At 38.6% G+C, this 21,801-nt stretch overlaps 1 protein-coding gene across 1 annotated transcript in view; it reads right to left on the bottom strand.

The window, feature by feature from the left end:
• The window catches only part of PIEZO2 (piezo type mechanosensitive ion channel component 2), a 133,331-nt gene extending 112,765 nt beyond the window's left edge, over positions 1-20,566 (bottom strand). The window contains exons 1-8 of the mRNA XM_019649942.1: positions 20,328-20,566; positions 18,693-18,855; positions 15,864-15,983; positions 11,673-11,711; positions 10,537-10,675; positions 7,319-7,464; positions 4,363-4,593; positions 317-440 (exon numbers count right to left, since the gene is read on the bottom strand). Of these exons, the coding sequence (XP_019505487.1) occupies positions 317-440; positions 4,363-4,593; positions 7,319-7,464; positions 10,537-10,675; positions 11,673-11,711; positions 15,864-15,983; positions 18,693-18,855; positions 20,328-20,566 (1,201 nt within the window). The remainder of the gene's footprint in view (positions 1-316; positions 441-4,362; positions 4,594-7,318; positions 7,465-10,536; positions 10,676-11,672; positions 11,712-15,863; positions 15,984-18,692; positions 18,856-20,327) is intronic.
• Between the last annotated feature and the right edge of the window lie 1,235 nt (positions 20,567-21,801).

Raw genomic sequence — 21,801 nt, 5'->3', positions numbered from 1 at the left:
AATTCTGATTGTTTTGTGGCTCTTATAGTATTACCTTAAAGAAATAATTTAATTTCTCTGAACCTCAGTTTCTTCTTCTCTTATGTGGAAATCACTTTTGTGAGGATCAAATGATACAACATTTTCAAAAGCTTTGTGTAAACTCTCAAGTGTACTCTGAATCTTAAGTACTATAATACTGTTATTTATCACTCCAAGTTAATGTTCAGCTTCCATCTGAAGCATAGTGGCCTTTCTGATATACTTTGGGGCTTCTTTCTCTGTAATTCTGCTGAGCACAAAAATCTCTAGTCACACACTGAACACACTGATTTACCTTTTTCTTCAGTTTCCTGAGTTTCAATTTTGACCTCAGATAAAAGAGCTTCCTTTTCTCGAAGAGCTTTTTGCTCTGTGAGGTGCTGCCTCAGCAGTAGCCAAAAAGTAATGGTGAAAAGTATCTGAAAGCAGAGAATTAGCAAAACAAAAATTAAGCTACCATTTGACGTGTAAATACTTTTCAACAAGTACAATATTTTCTCCACATCTCAGTGGGAACACAATAAATAAACCCTTCTATTTGAGACAGAGTCAAGCACTTGTTTGATTTCAACAAAAAGTCACTGGCTTTTAAATCCCCTTTCCTGAGGACATTATCATGCAAGTTGAGTTCAAAGAGTACATTCAGCGCTGTGCAAGGCCCTGGGCAAGATGCACCAGGGTCCAAATTACTTTCATCTGGGCAGGAAATCAACTTTGGCAGTTGGTCTCCCTCAAGGTGCTAGTCATTGATTTCCTGTACTGACTGTGACATCAGCTCAATTGTAACATGAAGACATGTTAATTCTTCTATAATACTCATTTATTCTGCAGTGTTCCTTATTTGGAAGAATTCTACAGATAGGAAAAACATTTCATCCTAGAAAATATTCTCAATATTCCCAGTCATCTCCCAAAGTTGAAGAAAGAATTGTTCTAAGTGCCTGATATATTAATATTTGTATATTAATATTTTCTTGAGGGCTAGGGAAAAATTATGATTTTAGGAGCTCCATTCTTCAGGTACCAGAGGTCCTGGCACATAATAGTTTTTTGTGCTAGCTTTATTGAGATATGATTCACATGCCATACAATTCACCCATTTAAAGTATACAATTGATTGGTTTTTAGTACGCTCACAGACTTGCACAACTATCACTGCAATCAACTTTAGAGTATTTTCATTACCCCCAAAAGAAGCCCGATAGCCATCACCCCCTTTTTTTCTCACTTCAGCCCTAGGCAACCACGAGTTTTACATTTGGTCTTCTATAGATTGTCTAATCTGGAGTTTTCTATAGATGGGATTATATAATATGCACTTTATTGTAAGTGGCTTTTCTTCATAATGTTTTCAAGGTTTATTCATGTTGTAGCATATACTGATAGTTCACTCCTTTTTATTACCAAATAATATCTGATTGTATGGATAGACAACATTTAATTTATCCATACTTCAGCTGATGGACATTTAAATTGTCACAACTTTTTTTGTGACTATTATGAAAAACATTGCTATGAAAATTCATGTACAAGTTTTGGTGTGCACATAGGTTTTCAGTTCTCTTGGGAAATGGAATTGTTGAGTCTTATGGTAACTCTATATTTAACATTTTGAGGAACTGCCAGACTGTTTTCCAAAGTGGTTGCACTATTTTACATTTCCACCAGCAGTGTATGATAGTTCCAATTTCTCTATTTTCTCATTAACACTTGTTATTGTCTGTGTTTTGTTTTGTTTTTTGATTCTAGCCATCCTCGTGGCTATGAAGTAGTATCTCACTGTGGTTCATAGTGGGATTTAGCAAACATTTGTCAAAGAAATGAAAAAAATAAATATGCAAATGAATGGGTCATTGTCACTTTGAATAACTTTCTACTTAACTATCCATAAATATCCACTTATCATTTACCTTAAACATAAACCAGTGCCAATAAATCGTGGTAAACATGCCTAGGACCTAATGAAATCAAGAACCAGCATGGCTACACTTCTGAAAACCTGGTATTAAACTTCTGTAAGTCACAGCAAATTGAACTATAGTTGCAAGCTGGGAAAGAAATCTGTTTCTGTAATGAATGCATATGTAAAAATATAGGAATAACTGGGGGCAGGTGGGACATTTTTCCTAAAGAAGTGTGAGTTAAAAGCCAGGGTTTGAAGGCAACAGTTGATGTGGTTTGATTGAGCTGGGAATGAGACACTCTAGAAGCTGAAGGATGCTGCAAAGTAGCTGAGTCTGACTCCACTAGAGGGTCCAGAACTTTAAGGACCCAGGCTACATTCTTTCTTTGTTTCATTTTTTTTTTTATCACAGTGACTCATCTTGTACTCTACTAACAGAGTGTGTTTAATAATATGCTTTGACTAATGTCACAGTGATAGATTTTATGATCTTGGAGTTGTGTTGTTATTACCTATGATGAAGCCCTGCTTTTTTTTTTTTTTTACCTCCCAGGTACATTAAAATATAAGTCTGGATCCTAGTTTCCCCAGAATTACATTTTTTTCCAAGTAATAAATTTATTTCCCACAAAATGTCCCCTCCCAGCAAAGAATGGTTAATTTTAGATTAGACAGGAAGAGGTAATTCAACTAGTTAGCTGGCATGCATTTTTAGATGTCTCACCAATATTTTGAGCCAGGTTGCAGTGGAGTTACACAGCCAAAGGATAGGGTTTTGAATTTCTTTTATAAAAAAGACTAACTAACCTCTTTGTGTACATGTATGTGTGCTTAAGGGGAAACACAGAAAGGAGTGTCAGATAATGGTGACATATCAGTAAGAATATTATGTGGGACTTTAGGCATGGAGTAAAGTTTGGGAGAGAAGGTGGGACTAGGGTAGGCATGGGAGTTTCATATGAATGAATGAATAGGAAATGAATGAAGTTACCACAGCTCATAAACACAGGGGATTATGATCTAATTCCTGTCATTAGCATTCACTTGTTAGGAATTTTTTCCTTTACCCCAACAGGCTTCACCAAAAAACCTGTTATGAGAACCAATCCTCAGTGTAGTCTACTCAGCACCTCACTTATGCCTGATTGCCTTAGTTATGGGGTGTTTGGTGATCTGTAAAAATGGTGTTTGCTCTCAGAAAAGATGGATTTCATGTTTTGTAAATTAATGGGTTTTTTTTTAAAGATTTTATTGGGGGATTGGGGGAGGGGAACAGACAAGTTGCTGTCCTTTTGTTCCTCAGTCTAGTCGTGGAGGAGGTCGCTTCACTGGCCCATGTTGGCAACTATCATTGCGCTCTTCCCGGGTGAGGCAGATGGGTCGCCGGCCTCTGGACGGCCTCTCAGGGCAGCTCTTGGCAGCTCAAGCCGGCTGCCGGCCACTCACGCTGGCTGCCAGCCACCCATGGCAGCCTACGGCAGCCCACTGCAGCTTCACTGCAGACTACGCTGTCCCTGGCGGCTCACGGCAGCCCAACTCCAGGTCGAGCTGTTGTTCACCATCTTAGCTGTAGAGGGCGCAGTGTCACTGGCCCTCATGTGGGATCCCAACCGGGGCCCTGCTGCTCAGAGCTGGCATCCCAAGCCAACTCTTTACCAATGTGCCACTTGGCTAGCCCATGAATGTTTCTTTTAGAGAGTAATTTTCTGCCTAAAGGAAAAAGATTTTCAAGATGCATTCATTAATTACATGTGATTGATTTTACTGTCTTAACACAAAATCATCCACACAAAGAGAATGTGTGTTTAGAGTCTGCCACTCTGTTCACAAAACAGATAGAAAAGTTGGGGCACCTAATTTTCTGAATAAAACTATTAAAATGAACCATGAAAATAAATTGGTAGTGAAAGATTATGAACTTTCTAATTACAGATGAAGGCATATCATATAATCAGTAGAAGTAAAAAAAGCAAGTGTCATTTTAAATTTTGCTGCTAAAAGCCTTCTTTAGGACATAATTGGAGAAAAAAATATTTTAACTAATAATCAATGATTATCTTTAACAGCAATGTGTTCAGCCTGTTTTGCAAGTTGATATCAAAGGAAGTCCTCTAACTCTTTGATATGTTTCACATTCTATTTTCCTATTTCCCTATCTAATTTCTACTATATTGTAATTTATATTAAAAATAACTTAGACTATATTTTTCCTTTGTAGAAAACATTGTCATTTTTAAATAAAATCTGAAAGCATGGTGTAATATTTGTTTATGTTGACATTATAGAGAACTCTAAGCAATATAAATTATTTCTTATAGCTTCACATGTATTCATTTTGTAAATCAGTGAATATTTGGAATGTATTTTTGTAAGTTTTTGCTTGAATATGATTATTATGATTATTGTGGTTTTGTTTTCTTATTTTCCTATTTACTTACCTTTGAGGCAAGTTCTCCTGGCTCTTTCTTTTCTAAAAATCCTGGGACCTTTTTAATCTCTGGAAGTTCAAAACTCCATATATACTGTAATACTAGCAATAGATTTGCATAGACAACCATGAAAGGAGAGCTGATCATGGCATATTTTCTTCTGTTGCGAATCATCCAAAGAGTGCATGACCAAATCAATAGCACAAAAGTCAACCAGCTGTGATAGGTGATGCTCCAAGCCTCAAGAAAGGAAGAAAGAGAAAAAAACAATGGTTAACACAATGTACAGTCCTCCAATCTGGTAAGTAAAAAGTTATCTAAAAAGAAAAAGTCAATAATATTCAAACTAAGGAGAGAAGAAAGTTGTGATGACATCATAGACAGAGATCCCAACCTGTGGCATAAGGAGGGAAGAGAAGAGAAAGACTGATTCTTCTGAGAAGAACATTGTTTTTGAATTTCCTGTAGGGAATAGAGTTAAAGATAAGGGGTCTTCATTCCAAGTCCTTTTACCTCTAGCCCCAAAGGTCTTCATCTTTACCCTACTTTGCAATATTAAAAGCAACTGTAAATGTTTTGTCTCCTCTTTTTCCGAACTAGGTTAGAGTCAGCAGTTATTTAAGAGTGATGAATGAGTATGACCCACAGCTGGGCTCAGGAATGGAAGCTTTGGGAATTATGTTGGGCTTTAGGGATCACTCTTAGATGATCCACAAAGATATACATGATAGAAATTAGAAAATGAACATGAGGAAGATGTGTGTTAGGCTTCTGCACACCCCAAACAATAAAACCAATTTAATTTAAAGGCCATCCTCACCTTCTGTCCTATAAGGGGTAGGATTGAAAAGGCCTCACACCATTTGGACAAACAATATACATCTTTTTCCATTCCCACCAAACTTCCAAAGAATCAGAAATGTATCTAAAAGGGCAGGCAGATACCAGAAAAAGCTGTAAATCAGGCTCATGAGTGTTGTTAACTTCAGGAAATCTATCATCTATTACCATAATCTTTGATACTAAATTTTTGTGAAAAGACCTTTAAAAACATTTTTTTGATATATTTAGGGCTAATTACAATCAATCATATTACTGAACATCATTAATTATCAAGAGTTAGTTGTAAAGTCTGAAATGTCTTATAAGTCTGTTTTGCTTCTGAAAGCAGATAAGTATTAAGATAAATGAAGTCAGCATGGAACAAGCAAATATTTCCTCTCAACAAATTGCAAATTTGTCCTAAAGCACAGTTGGCTGTTTAAATGATGAATTATTTAAAATTGTTGGTTAAAACATGTAAGTATAAACTGAAAATTAAAATTGCTTTTATTAAAATTAGGGTAGTGATTGACAACTATGATCAAGTTGAATTATGTTCATGAACATATTATTTCTTAGAATATGTGTTTATCAAAGTTTAGGTAACATTTAATGAATTTGTATTAAATAATGTACTTAATGCATTTATCCCAATATGAAATGCAGATATGACTACCATTTTTTTGTGCGTAACTTAGAAAAAAAACCTTCACAGATATCATAATTCCAGCAGAATTTTTTTTCTGCACACTATTCTTGTTTGGGAAGGTGAGAGTAGAAGAGGGGGAAAAACAAGTTACGAGTGTTTTTTTCAACAACTTCCTTCCTCTTTAAAGCCTAAGTTACATATGCCTATCAGTTGTGGTAGTTGGGAAGTAGACTTTGCATTATGTTGCTTCCTATGTTTATATGTTCAGTGTCTGGATTTCCTGAGAGTTCAGTATATTTGTACTTCGTATTTTTTAATAAATACATATATTGTTCTAACAGACTTGGCTCCTTGGGGCTTCTCTTTCTGTCTGTGATTAAGTCTGCTGCAGTGGGGAGCTGCCATGGAAGACAGACACTTTTAAAACATTAATATTGTGGCACCACTAAAACAACAGAAATAGCACCGGATAAGGGCACGTCTGTAATGAAGGATCTGTTCTCTTATGTTGTTTTTACAATAGATTTTTTCCTAAGTAACAGAATGTGTATTCAAAAAATTTTAAAGCCCTATTTCTTTACAAAAAGAGATAAAACTTAACTGGCTTACTTTTAGAGAGGGAAAAGTGTACACACTTTGAGTTCAGAATCAGAATTGTAAATTGCATTTATAATATGTTTGATATTTTAAAATTGGAATTTTGCTGTAGTGCAAATTAAAGGTTGATATATAGAAAATATCAAAAAGTACCTAAAGAGTACAGCATTAATATTATTTAGAGAATAGAGTTTATAATTGTCAAAACAGCCATGTTTAATTTTGAGGAGCTTTCTGTTTCCCAACTCTCTTTCAGATATTGCAGTGGTCCTTACTAGAAGACTTCAAAATTGAGTCATACACGGGTTCATTTGGCAGACATCTTGACTGAAAACTGTGTTTAGGCATTTTTTTCCCCTAGAGTTATAGAACATTTTCATTTTTTATCATCAAAGATGTCCATGGGATCTCACCATTGACCACATAATTAGGAAGAGTTTTGTGTTAAATAAGTGTTAGGTTTCTCAAAAATAAATCAGATTTCTCATGAAGGTTTGTTTTTAGGAAGAGTAGAAATTAAACTTTCTTTTATCTTCTATATATAGGTCAAAGGACTTTTTTTGAAGCTGTGATGCTAGAGATCTTGAACACCTTCAATATCACTTAGGAAAACTACCCAATATGTCCTTTTAAATTGACAAAATAGCAGACAGTCTGACTTGATAGGCTAACTTGGTAGAAATTAATACTTAAAAGGAGGCTGAGTAGAAAAGGACATGATTTTGAAACTTATAATATAAAAATCCCATGAAAAATTAATATAACCAAGCATTCTCTGCCAAGACATTGAGAAAATTAAGATACTTGTGCTGCTATGAGCTGGATGGTGGAGCTTCCAGCCTGTGGGGCTCCGTGCACCATTCCTCCAGCACACTCATGGTGGCCTCTCATACATACCATCATAGCAATAAGGGCACAGATGTAGCTTTGTTTCATAATAAACTTGAACACAGAGACCATGGCGTGAACTTTCACACTTCTTTTTTCTTCATGGCTCCTTTCCTCTTCATATTCTTTCTCATCCTCTTCTTCCTCTTTCTTTTCTAGATGGAAAAATAGTTTACATCACTATTTATGCAAATTTATGAATTTTGTATAAATGTCCCAAGCAGTTCAGCTCATGTATAGGTTTTAGCATAGTCTTTTATTTAAAACGTCAGAAATTATTTCCAATTAACAAAGCCCTTAGAATTCAAACAGAATCATTAAGTTCTGCTTGGTTACTGTAATGGGGCTTGGCACTCAGAAATCAGAGGAAGAAAGTTTGGATTTGAGAAAGTGTGGTTCTAATGATCCCCAATTCCTGGTATTCATGCCCTTGTGTAACACTCTCTCCTTGAGTGTGGGTGGGACCTTTGATGGGCTTTTAACAAATAGATAGAATACTTGAGATGGAATACTACTTCGAAGGCTGAGTTAAAAATGTCTGGCTTTCACCTTGAGCACTTTCTCTCATTCTTTTACTCGTTCTGAGAAAAGCTAGCTGCCATGTTGTAAACTGCTCTATGGAGGGACCCAGGTGGCAACTGATGTCTCTGTCCAGAAGTCAGCAAGAGCTTCAGGCTTGCCAATGTGAGTGGGCATGGAAGCAAATTGTCCCCACACAAGTCCTTGGATGGGACCACAGCCCCAGCAAGCAGTTGCACTGCAGCCTCATGAGAGACCCTGAGGCAGAATACCAGCCTAGTCGCACCTGATTTCTGACTCATCAAAACTGAGTGACACCAAATGTTGTTTTAAGCAACTAAGTGTTACTCAGTAATAGTTAACTAATACACAGAGTATATAGGGTATGGATACAGAAAAGGTACAGAAAACCAAAAAACCTACCAATCAACTACTTTGCCAGAATGAGCTTGGTGGCTTACAGTTTCCTTTTAGGTCATGCTGAGGCAGAAAAGTCATACTGAGGATGGAAAGATGAGGTAAAAGCAAGAGAGAAAGTATGGAGGTCTACATTGAAGAGGAGACCTGCCATAGGAAAGCACTGGCATAGGTGTGAAGGGTTTCTCCTTGGGATCCCTCCTACAGTGGTCAGGAAAGCGATTTTAATTTCAGAAATGAAGTGATGAGTGATACACTAAGTAAAATGCCTTTTCTGTCTTCTTAAATGAAAAAGGCTACATAAAAATGGGTTACATCCCACTTAGGGAGTTTCTTAGTACCATGAAGTGGAAGCATAAATCATTGAAAACCCAGTGGCCATGCAGGCTCGGAAGTGAGCCCCTAAGTAGGCTGTGGTATTTCCTCCTGCAGAAGCCCATCCCTCTAACCCTGGGGTGGGAAGAGCCTGGAGTTTATCTGGAGAAGGCTAAGAAACTCCCTAAGTGGGATGTAACCCAATTTATGTAGCCTATTTAATTTAAGAAGACAGATGATGAAAAAACTAAATCTGATGGATTTTACAATTACTAGCATGCCACTTTTCTGGTAGTAACACTTTTGAATATATAGATTCAAATAAAATAACTTTCCAGCTTTTGTTTTACTTTTGAAAATTCAATTTATGATTTCAGTATATGAGGGTTTGCCTTGTCAACAGTCAAAATTCTGTTCATTTCTTTTCATGTTAAGTAAATAGAAGGATATTACTTGGCTGTGATCTGAACGTCTCAAACTTATAAGTCACAAATGCTGGTTCTTGGGTCTGCCCTTTGTGAACCTGATGCCAAAACTCTGAAGACCACACTTTGGAAAATATTGGGTTGCCGGAAAAGTCATGATGCATTTTTGCAACGAAAAACATAGAAAAAAAATACATCATGACCTTTCTGACAACCAATAGTATATTTCCTGAGACATTCAGTAAGTGAAAACCTTCCATTAAGCCCGAGTTGCAAACTTAAACATATGCATGTAGGAAGCAGAAATGGGCAACTAACCACTAGAGTCTGGTGTTCTGTAGAGATCGTAGGTGCCATCTGGGGCTGGACCGTGTGTGGGGAGGATCAAGGTGGGGTGGGGAAAATGAACTTGACCTGACTTTTCTGAGGAATGTTGGATTATGTGACTAAAGATTTGTACTGCTAAGTGATACACTGTCAGAGGCAACTGTAGTTCTTAATACTGATAAAGAACTATGAAGAACAGTACATTAGAAAAAGCCTGATAAAGAATTATAAAAAAAAAAGGGACATGACAGTAAGCTCAATGTACCCATAATGCAGATTGGATAGTTGTTGGCAGTTTACTAAATGTAAGGTAGTGTATAACAACTCTAGCTTTAATTCCATACAGATAGAAAAATCCACTATAGTTTTGTAGCTTGCTGATACCTACATGTATTCTGCTTTTTTTCCCCCTCAATAGTAAACTTAGCTAATTCTATCGTTATGAATTGGTGATTGGCATAGTCTCCGACAGGGCAATGACAACAGCAATCGAGTCAACTTCTGCCTTGCAGGGACTAATGTTCCCAGATATTCATATTCTTCAAGGGATTCCAAAAATTTCCATTTCTAGGTCAGAGCTGCAGCTTTTAAAATGTTGGTTACTATTTAATTTTTTAAAGAAAATACTCTGTGGGCCAAAAAACCAAGTCTGAGTATAAAATCTCCACCCCAGTCTACCAGTTTGTCAGCTCTAGTAACAGTCTGCTTTCCTTCAATATAATAAACTGATAAAAAAGGGAGGGAGGGGGAAGGCTGTGTACAAGTTTTGACCTTCTCCCTTTTTTTAAAGAAAAAAAGAACTCTTTCTGAAAACATTCATCCATTCACCTGAAAAGTTATTGACAATAATGATTGCATTATCAAATTATGGAAAGACTAAAACACACATATACACATAGATTTAATACTATAAATAATTTGACATGTTTAAGATCACTTTTTACCTTTTATTTTTCAAAGTTTGCCCTGATTATGCCTCTTATTTTGTAGACAAGGATAGAACACACATAGCAATATGTTGGGGCAGAATATAGGCATAACTTAAGGAAATGAGTTTAATTATACTGACCATGGAAGACAACATCTCTGTTAGAAAAAGGAAAAAAAAAAACCCAAACCAATCCAATAAACAATAAACGACAAAAAGATGCCAAGATGAGTTTATGCCTGAAAGGAATTAAAACACTTTAGTGTGTGACATGCCCTGCAGAGCCAGCTCCTTACCTGTAGAGTCCTCCGAGGGCTCCCACCGGTATTGAGGGGTGGAGTACAGCTCGGCTTTGGCGGGGCCATTCTCGATGGGAAGACTAGGATGGATGGTGTGGTAATCCACAGGATTGCCATTCACGGTCACCAGCAGGCCCTATGGGGGGAGCGTGGGACAAAGGCACACCTGTGACAACAGCTGCCATTTTCAATATAGACATACCACCTCTTTACTTTACACTGAGGCATAACTCAACAGTGAAGAACTGATTGAAAGCTGGACAATTTAGTCAACTGTCCACTGTGGCAAGAAGAATCGTGTCTGCTTCCTCTCCAAACCAATTCTTCAAAGAGTGATTGCAATCAAAAGTAAACCTGATCTTGTCCCACCTCTGCTAAATGCCATGCAATGCACACTCTGTTCTCAGTATAAAGTGTGAACTCAGGAAAAGACTGGCTGAGGCTTCATGATCTGGTCTGATCTCCTCTACAGCCTCTGTTCTCGTGGCTGTCCTCCTCCCAGCCATCTCTCCAGCTATAAGAAACTCCAGACCTTTCCTGGGCCCCGGCCAGGAGCATCACTGCGCTGGCCTCTTCATGTCCTGCCTCACAGCCCACTGGGCTCTTCACAAGGTTAATGCAACAGGTCTCAGCTTAGAAGGCACCCCCTCTGGGATCTCTGCCTGACGCTGCCAGCTTGCAGTTTCCTTATTGCAGCATGTCGTACACTAAGTGCTTTACTCCTTGTTTTTCTCCCTCTGTCTCTGGCTTTACAATGTTTTAGATATACATATAAATGTGCGCACACACACACACACACATATATGTGTGTGTGTGTGTGTGTCTGTGTGTCTGTGTATCCATGGATATGCAAGACTTCCTATTCAAGTTTTGTAATGGGCATATCTGCAGAGCAAAATACTTTCAAAAAACCCTCCAACATGGCTTTTTAAAAGTTTAAATACATTTTGTATAATTATACTCAAACTCATATGAGTCAGTGTTTTAATAGCAATAAACCAGATATAATTTCCACAAAATAATTATTCCAAAGCTTACAGAAATTTTATAGATCATTAAAATATACGCAAAAGAGCTAATTTGATTTATGTCACTTTTACATGCATAAATAATAATTCTAAAGATATACTAACATCAGATGGTTTGTAGTCATCTTGGGTCATGGATAGAAGCTGCAAAAAGCAATGTAGGACAGCATGTTAATATGTAAGCAAAAAAGCGCTATAATGTTTGTAGATATATATAAAGTTTTACTACATACATATCTCTTCTCTTAAACTAGCTCAATGCTAGTAGGTTAAAATTGCCATGCAAAATATAAAGAGGAGCTGCTGCCTGGGTGGCTCAGGGGATAGAGCGCACGCTCTTAACAACAAGGTTGCCGGTTTGACTCTCACATGGGTTGGTGGCTCCACCCCCCCACAACTAAGACTGAACTTGGCACCTTGAGCTGAGCAGCATGACTGGACTTGGAGCTGAGCTAGCTGCGCCCTCCACAACTAAGATTGAAGGACAACTTGGCTGTTCCCCTCCCCCAATTCCCCAATTTAAGAAAAAAAAATTGAAATGAAAGATTTGGGGCTGGCCGAGTGGCTCGTTGGTTGAGAGTTGGCTTGGGAGAGTAAGCTCTGAGCAGCAGGGCTGCAGGTTCGGATCCCACATGGGCCAGTGACGCTGTGCCCTTTACAGTTAAGATGGTGAACAACAACTCAACCTGGAGCTGGGCTGCCATGAGTCACGGGCGATGGTGTAGGCTGCAGCCCTTGCTGCAGTGGGCTGCCGTAAGCTACCGTGAGTGGCCAGCAGCCAGCATGAGCAGCCAGCAGCCAGCAGCCAGCAGCCAGCAGCCAGCAGCCAGTGAGAGCTGCCATGAGCCACCATGAAGGGCCGTCCAATGGCCGGCAACTGATCTGCCTCAGCCGGGAAGAGCGCAATGATGGTGCCAACTTGGGCCAGTGAAGCAACGTCCTCCACAACTAGACTGAAGAACAAAAGGACAGCAACTTGTCTGTTCCCGTTCCCCGATTCCCCAACACTGTTCCCCCCAATTTCCTAATAAAAAATCTTTAAAAAAATCTATCTATCTATCTATAGAATTGAACAAGGTGTTGCTGTGTATTATAACCATTTTCCAGTTCCTGATGTTACTTTTTTTTTTTTAACATTGTATTGTTGTTCAGTCTAGTTGTGGAGGACGTCGCTTCACTGGCTCATGTTGGTATTGTGATCATTGCGCTCTTCCCGGCTGAGGCAGATCAGTCACAGGCCATTGGACAGCCGTTCAAGGAGGCTCACGGCAGCTCACAGCAGCTTACGCAGGCTGCCCACAGCTCATGCTGGCTACCGGCCACTCATGGTAGCTTACGGCAGCCCACTGCAGCCCCACTGCAGCCTACGCCATCCCCGGCAACTCATGGCAGCCCAGCTCCAGGTCGAGCTGTTGTTTACCATCTTAGCTGTAGAGGGCGCAGCGTCACTGGCCCTCATATGTGGGATCCGAACCGGCAGCCCTTCTGCTCAGAGCTCGTGCTCCCAAGTCAACTCTTAACCAACGAGCCACTCAGTCAGCCCCTGATGTTAACTTTTAATTATAACAGCAAATAAGCCGTCTACATGATTTACTGACAACTACTTACAGTTGATTGTTTTTCAAGTGTTTTGCTCTAATAGATTAAGCTGCTTAATTTTGTACTCCTAGAACCATTTGAGACATCTGCAGAATTCTGAAAGTGTTTATTTTTCAAGAAATAAAATTTTCATAATAAAGAAAAATTGACTTGTGTGGCTTGAAATTAAGATTTTCATGCTGTCTACAACAAAATAATGATATAGCTATAGTTTTTAACCATATTAGTGTGAAGTGGTTTGGGTTCCCTCAAAATAATATACATTTGCTATGCCAACAGTTGCCCAGTTTTTTTTTCAGTACTCATTCACATTTTTTAAAATCACCAAGGGTCTCAAAGTGTATTTATTTATATAGGTCCAATCTAACAATATCTACCATACTAGAATATCTTTTTAATGTCTGGATTTAAAAAAGGCAGGTAGATTCCCATATCTGTTTTTGTATTCAATCTGTTGTGATATATTGTTTTGATTGAAGTATGTGAAAAAAATCTGGCTTCTCTAAACTATGAAGTTGGAAAAGGAAGGAGTATTTCAATAGTCTATCCAGATAATTGTGCATAGTTTTCTTTGATACTACACCAAACTCAGAAAGTGGTAGCAACTTGAAGGTTAGTTGTGCTGTGGAATCTGAAACCAGATCAATGAAAGTTTTCATAGTCTATTACATTAAAATCCACTTGATATACAGGAATACCTAGGAGATACTGTGGGTTTGGTTCCCAACCACCACAATAAAGTGAGTATTGGCATAAAACAAGTCATCATCTTTTTGCTGGTGGAGGGTCTTACCTTCAATTACCTCAAAAAAAAAACCACAACACCTGTGAAGTCTGATAAAGCAAAGTGCAATAAACCAGGTATGCCTCTATGTTACACTTTGAATGGATCTTTTACCCACACATTGTGTGTTGATAATTTGTTTCAGTGAGTTATATAGCTCTACCAAATATTGACACATTTCATTACACAATATTTAAAAAACACATTTTATTAATATCACCACTGATCTATCTCATCAGGGAAGTACTTAAATACTGGGAAGTTTCAAGCTTTCAGTAGTAGATACAAATTTTCCAATATTCTAATTTTCACTCAGAAGTTCAGATTTTATTATTGGCAACAATGCTGTCAGTTGATGCCTTGAAGTGACGGGCTTACTTCATTTATTGGGTTGTCAGAAAAGTCATGATGTATTTTTTCTATGTTTTTCGTTGCAAAAATAAATCATGACTTTTCCGACAACCTGACAATTGGTAATTGCCAAATACTCACACCTGAGCTACCACAATCTGCCTGTTCCTTCAAGTAAATTTGGTGTTGAACGGAAAACGGCTAGTTCAGTTCACACTTCCAACAGTGGGTCAGGTGCTTCTCATTGACACAGTTGTCATATTTTAGTACATGGCACTTTGTGTGGATTTCCCATTTTGTCACACAGAATATTAAAAAGATGTGTGCTCTAAGATTGAGAGTTAAGAAAATTAATAATTATTTTTGGTTCATCAAGGATTTTAAGTGGAACTAGCCTTTCTGCTTTGTTTTCTGCAGGTGTGTTTCCTTAAAGAGTTGACCACAGCTATCGGGGGTTCATGCCACTGCCTTGGGTTTGTGCTTTTGTACTATCAAAACAAATGTTATCACAGAGAAAAGGCAAATGTTTTACCTATTATTACAAAAACAGTTTTGAGCTTGTGGATTGCTGTAAGGGTTTCAGGAATCCCCAGATGAGCACAGACCTCACTTTGAAAACTGCTGTGCTATCCTCTGTTGACATCATCATTTAGTGAAATGAACAGGATTATCTGAAACGTGGTGTGATGAGACAGAGAAAAGGGCCCCTGGAAATGCTCAAACATCTTAGGGCACCACATCTGCTCCACTCTGCTATCAGTTCCTTAAGACAGTTCATTCATTGATCCACCCTCTCTCAGCACAGGACCGGAATGCTTAGAATAAGAGGATGAGCCTTAGAGAAACTCATTTGCCAACAAATAAGTCAGAGAATCTACTCCTTGATTCTTTAACATGCTAGGAAGCAAAGTGCTGACCTCACCCAAGAAATATGAGTATTTGTCATTACAACATTGCAAATGGGCCATTTTAACAAGTCAGTATAGCACTGACTGAGTTGAGTTCAAAATGGTCAATAAGTGATCAAAATATATGAATTACCCAATTATGACTTACTTTTCCTTGTCAATCGATACTGTTGCCTCAAAGTAGTAAGAGACACTTAATCACATTCATATAGTTTTGATCTTCTCTAAGTGGTTTCTTGAGTTATTATTGTGGCTGGCTACCCAATAGAGTGAAATTACTTTCTGCAATGTATTTCAACACTGAGATTGTCACAGCCCAGTGCTAACAGATTGCTTTGTCATTTTTTGTTTGCTTTAAATACAAAATTTTTTTTTAAAAACATAACTTTTTTTTAGGATTAAGAGATTTCAGTAGAAAGCACTGAAATATAAAATGTTGTCTGGTAGAGTATGGTGGAGTCATGGTATTTCCTTTGGAAGCACTGGGTTCCCCTCTTGAATAAAGCTCTCTGGTACCAAGACTTCAAAATCAAACCATTTCAATAAACCATGAGCAGTCTGAGTTTGCATATATTATATGACTCATATTCAGCAATATAATATAAAAACAGCAAAGTAAAGTAGGAAATGCAAATTCCTTTCTTTGTGCCTTACTTTTCTCTCCTCGGTTGGGTAATGGGTAGCATACCACAGGCTCCGCCTCCTCTCAGCCCTTAATCGTATGGGTCTACACACCAGGACTCCATCCTCTTCCTTGGTGCTCTCATCCTGCACCTGAGACACAGAATAACCCACAGGACCAGCTCTGCTTCCCAGAACATTTCCCTCAGCAGCCTGGGTGACCAGTGAAACTTTTCATCTTTGCCTCAACATGACTATTTTTTAAAAGCTAATGTATACAATATATGAGATTTTATCAAGACACTTTAAAAACATGACAAAAATGCTGTCCTTTAAATGTTAAGCTCTCATAAATTTCAATGATCCTGATTGCTACTAAGCCCCATAAATTATAGAAATATTCTGTGATGTTAAATATTCACAGCCTCTCAGTGTGTACTCTAAACTGCACGGAAAAGCAGCTATGTAAATTGTTCTTAAAGGAAGAGCTTTCAAAAACGTGCCCAGTTAACTATGCAACCCAGCCATGGTCAATCTTTAATAAAGAAGAAATTTATTAAAGGCAGAATCATCTAGAGCTTACACACAATATTAAGCAAGAACATATCTAATGCACAAAACTGTGGCCTTACCTAATGAGATATTGGCCTAAATTAGACAATTGGTCTGGGAGAGATGGTAAAGAGAGGGTATAAGGAACAGAATGCACCTGGGTAATTTAGTGTGGTTTTCCAACAAAGATGGCCCAATAAAAAAATTAACACGCCATTGACACTGGAGCAGGGGGAGGGGGCCTAGTCCCTAGGTTTGAGTGTGCCAGTGTACAGCACCAATGAGAACACTCAGACGCCCTGTGTGGGAAATCACAGTTGCCAGGTGGGAGCCCATAAATTATTATATTTAAGTCTGGACACCTGCTTCTCCCTCTTTCTCTCTTTCTCAAACATGTATTGTAGACTTTTACATCAGAACTTATTTTTCCTGGCTGGCATTTTTCATGAAATATACCAGGTCATCTGGAACTATGATATAATCAGCCACCTGTCTCCCATCATTGCCTCAATGAGAAAGTCTTGTGTCCTAACCCATTTAAAATGTAGACCACCTGAAACATCAATGCTAATATTAATTATGCCCTGTTTCCCACACCCCTCCAGACACTGTGATTTATAGTACCGCTATTAACTGTGTGCCTAGTAAAGTAGATTGTCTTCCTAGCTGTCTGCCTTTGTCCCCAGACAACCCATAGCTAAGAAGGCTGAATGTTTCATCAGCCGAAGGGGCTATAACAGCCTTCACCTTTATGACAGCATGACAGCGACAGTACACAAGTTCCTGCCATTCTGTGAGACTGCCTGAGATATAACAGAGAAAGCTAAGGGCACCAGGAACTTTATTAACTCGAATGCCTTAAAGTAATTTCCATAATTTGTAAAACATTGTTCAGAAATAGTTCCATAATATATTTTAATTTATTTTACACAAATTTTTACTTGTGCATATATCCATAGGCATTTTTGTTGAGGACACAAACACAATAAACACTATAAAGGATTTTACTAGCACACTCAAATTTCAGAAGACAATTGGAGAAACATGTAGCAGACGATGATTGGGATTCCTTATGACCCCATGAAGCATTTTGTTACTATGCAACTGCAATCAGTGGGCCCCAAAGAAAGGCGTTATATGAGAATCCTGTGAACAAGGATAGCCCCCATAGCCCTCACCCCCACTGCCCCGGCCTGTTATCTGCACAATGGGGAGGAGGTTTCATACAGGAGGGAGGACAGGAAAGAGCCCCGTTTTTGCAGGTGGCATTTCGGCAAGGGATGGATGGACACATACACTCACCCAGTTTCATTGTAACAACAATCTAACTCAGATCCCATTTGCTTCTTCTGAACAATTTCTCTTGTAGAATGTATAGTTCCTCCAAGTGGTGGCCTTGCCTATCAGTCCATGCTCTATCCCCAGCCCCCAGGTTAGTGTCTGAGACAGTTGACTTTTCATAAATATTTGTTGACCGACTGACTGAATGGATTAGTCTGTGGGTGTGGAAACAGGAAAGGGGAAAGTAGGCAACTGCACCAAGGCTCCAAGTTAGAAATCAAGTCACAAGAGGGGTCATGACTGATTGCAGAGACTTCAGCCCAGCCTCATTAGAACCTGACTCTAATACATGAACTCCTCCCCTGGCAGGTGGTAGATGAAAGGTGTGACAACTCTGTCTATATTACTTGCCTCCCTCTTGTACCAATATGCTGCCTTACAACATATTGTACCAATATGCTTCTTACAGTTATTTAGGCCCTATCACACCATTAGCAGCTAGAGGTCTGAGAAGATTTGGAAAACTCAAATCACTGTGATGACAGGATGGGTAGTCACTGAGACTCTAGCTTTTTTGTCAAACATTAGTTCGAATCTGATTTCTACTGTTTGTAAATGTGTGATGTCAGACCACTTTACCTCTCTAACCCCATTTTCCTCACCTCTCAGATAGGTATAATACCTATTCTTCAGAATTAGGTGGTGGATTGAATGAACTAATGCATGTAAACAGTCTAACACATGACCTGACACTTAGCAAGTGATCAATAAAAATGAGTCTTCCATTCTCCTCACCACCTACCATTCTTAGCAGCACACGTTGATATTATCAAAAGGAAGCTAATCTTTGTTCTGATAAAATTTTGTATTTACTTAGTACTTCTTGCAGAATCAAAACACTATAAGCAGACACTATAGTTATTTTGGAATATAGTATTGACTAGTCAGCAGTTAATAGGAATGAATCATTTCACCTGGAGTTTCCAGGTTACTTTGCAGACAAGATCACGAAAACCTTTTTATCCTTACAAGGGGTTCCTGTAGCCAGATTCGGATCAGAGTTGCCAGCGTGTAGTACATCACCAGCAGGAGGATGGGGTTGGCATGATGGTACCATGACAGGTCTGGGTTTGCCATGATCTTCCATGTGCTGGAACAGTCTGTTTGAATTATTGATTTGATACCAAACAACCTGTTTAAAAACAAAGAAAATTATTAAAAAGATGTAACAAAGATCTGTGTCCCTAATAGAAAAAACAAACTTGTTTTTAATACATTCATGAGCTACTCCTAGGTTAATCCATCCTATTCTAGATATTTCATTACTCTTCTGTATATAAAACTACATCTTTAAATAATATATGTACATATATAATATATACATCCTTAAATCATATATATGTATATTAGTGTGTGTATAAAAGTGATGCCAACATTGGTTCAAAAGGCTAGCTAATACTAAATCCTTGCACACCTATTAGAAAGTTATGTTTTAATTGTCAATTAGCCCTATTAAAACCATGTTTTATTGAAATGTTGGATAAGTAGTAACATGCTACTAAATCCAGCTAAATGAGCACATAATTTGTCTTTGGTAGGAGTTAGCATTAGCTATTCAGTTAGTGTTGATGTTATTGGGAAAATGTTGAAACTGGACACAATTCTATGATTCATCCATTAAAATCAGATACTGTATACTAGAGTTTCTGTTAGTTATATTTCTGTTGAATTTTATTTATGGGTAATTTGATTTTTTAAAAGCTTTGTAATTGATTATTTATTTTGAAATGTAATTTTATGAGGCTTCTTAAATTCTGACTTTTTATGTTGCATTCTATTGGGTTGTCGGAAAAGTCATGACATATTTTTTTCTATGAATTCCGTTGCAAAAATGCATCACGACTTTTCCGACAACCCAATACTATATAATCAGAATATATTTGATTATATAGTAGGAAATTATGTAATATAAGATTCATTTAGAAATTTATTTTATATAAATTTTTTTCTAAGATAGGACTCTACTAAATGAATAAAACTTTTACACATTAAGTGAGTCTCAAATCTATCATTCAGATCTTCTATATGAACTTCCTTTCATTTTTATGTTACAGTCTTCATTCACTTGTAAGATCTTCCAAAGACTACATGACACTCGTAAAACCTCTCAGGGCTATCACTATTACCTACCACAAGACAAGTGAAGCACTGGTGAATTTCTGAACTAAATTTTAAAGTAAGCGAAATGGAAATTAAACTTTCTTTAATTTTATCAGAAAAAAATAAATTATGCTAGAACTTGCTCTTATTATACAGGTCTTTTCTTCTAGGTCCAGGCAGATTTTTTGTAGTTAGCATTAGAAAGAAAAAAATTTCTGATAATAAAAGGTATGTCCTACTTAGAATGGTGGGACATTTTTTTAAATGTTTTGCAGTCCTAAATCAAAATGTAATTCTTTTTTGTATAAAGTACCCACAGTCAAACGCTTTTAGATTTAGAGTTAGACAAGCTGAATAGTCTCTGCAATAATATAAGCAGTATGTTTCAGCTACCAAGTCTTCACTCTTCTCATCCCATACCTGGTGTATACATTAGAAATAACTTCATCAGTTGGAGAAAAAAATGGCCGCAGTAAGGAAGTCACTGTGTTAGTTCACGCAAACCAGGCAATTTTAGCAGCGAAAACACAGTTCTGCGAGGCACGCTGGGCAGCGGAAGGACTCCCACGTGGACTACTTGGAGGTGGGCAGACCTGGCGGTTTCGGGAATTGGGAGGCGAGGCGCGTGGAGACACGGGCGGCGCCGGGTCTGCTGAGTCCGGGGATCTCGGCAGATCGGAAACTTCCCTTGCCTGTCCTCCAGCCCACGCGCGCTGAGGCAGAATCCTCGGGACCTCGTGCATCGCAAATCGGAGGAAGAGGGCATGTAAACGGAGACAGATTGCTCGCACCCACGGTGGCTGAGACGCCGGATCTCAGTAGATTGGAGTGTTCACGGCTCTATCCCTACCCCTCCAGTGTGCATGCGCTAAAGGCAGAATCCTTAGGCGGGGCGCGAAGCAGAACGCGGGCATAGTCTGTCTGCTCGTGCAGCTGCAGAGCTGCGGGAATCCAGGACAAGGCAGACAGTTTTTGCAGCATCTGGACGCGCTCAGCCTCTGGTGCTGACCGTCCCGCCTGGTGTTTGTCAGGATTCACAGGGCGCAGTGGCTGGGGCAGAAATCCCAACCCGGGAGGAGAAGAGGGAAGCGAGAAGCGAGAAGCGTGGAGATGCAGCCCACCCCCTTCAATGGTGGCGAGAAAAGCAGCTTAACCAGGGGGTGCCTGGTTGGAAGGGGAATTTGTTTTGGGGTTTTTTTGGTTTTGTTTTGTTTTTCTCTCTTTCTTTTTATCCTCTTTTATCCCAGATAGGGAAGATAAACTGCATAGAAAAGTGCACACTCCCACTCTCCCTTGGAGTCCTTGTCCCCCTCCCGACCAGATCTGGAAACGGATTGCTGAAGAGAGAAAGAAGCCAAAACAAAGGTGCTTCAACTCCCTGGGGGTTGAGTAATTTACATGAGAAAAGGCTGCAGGTGGCACAGGAAGGCCTTCCAGCAGCTCTGAAAACCCCAACCCCCACCCTCCAACAGTCCCAGTGGAAAAAGCACCCGCACATCCAGTCCTCCGCGCAGGAACCTGAGTGACTCAGGACAGACAGGAGCAGAAATAACACTGACTGTAAAAACCAAAACAAAACAAAACAAAAAAAACTCCCAATCATACCTCATAACTCCACTCATCTTAAATAGTCCTATATTAAGGCGGTTAGCTCTGCCCCCACAAGACACAGAGCAGGTGTGTGTTTTTCTCCCTTTTTGGTTTTTGTTTTGTTTTGGTTTTGTGTTTTTGTTTTTCTTTTTTCGTTTTTGTTTGTTTGTTTGTTTGTTTTTTAATTTTGATTGTTTTTAGTTGGGGCTTCTTTTGGTAGGTTATATTGGTATTGTTAAGTGGGTTCTCTTGTATGCTCTGGGGTCTTGATTTTTTGTTTCCCATTGATTGCTTTCATTGGTTGTTTTTGGATATTTCTATTTTATTGGGAATTTTAGTTTTTTCATATAGGCATATATAAAGGTGCATATATGTGGATATATATGTA

This window comes from Hipposideros armiger, unplaced genomic scaffold (genome assembly GCF_001890085.2).
Source record: "Hipposideros armiger isolate ML-2016 unplaced genomic scaffold, ASM189008v1 scaffold_136, whole genome shotgun sequence".
NCBI classification, from domain to species: domain Eukaryota; kingdom Metazoa; phylum Chordata; class Mammalia; order Chiroptera; family Hipposideridae; genus Hipposideros; species Hipposideros armiger.
The sequence above is the reverse complement of the archived record's forward strand: the minus strand, read 5'-3'. Positions and strand labels throughout refer to the sequence as shown.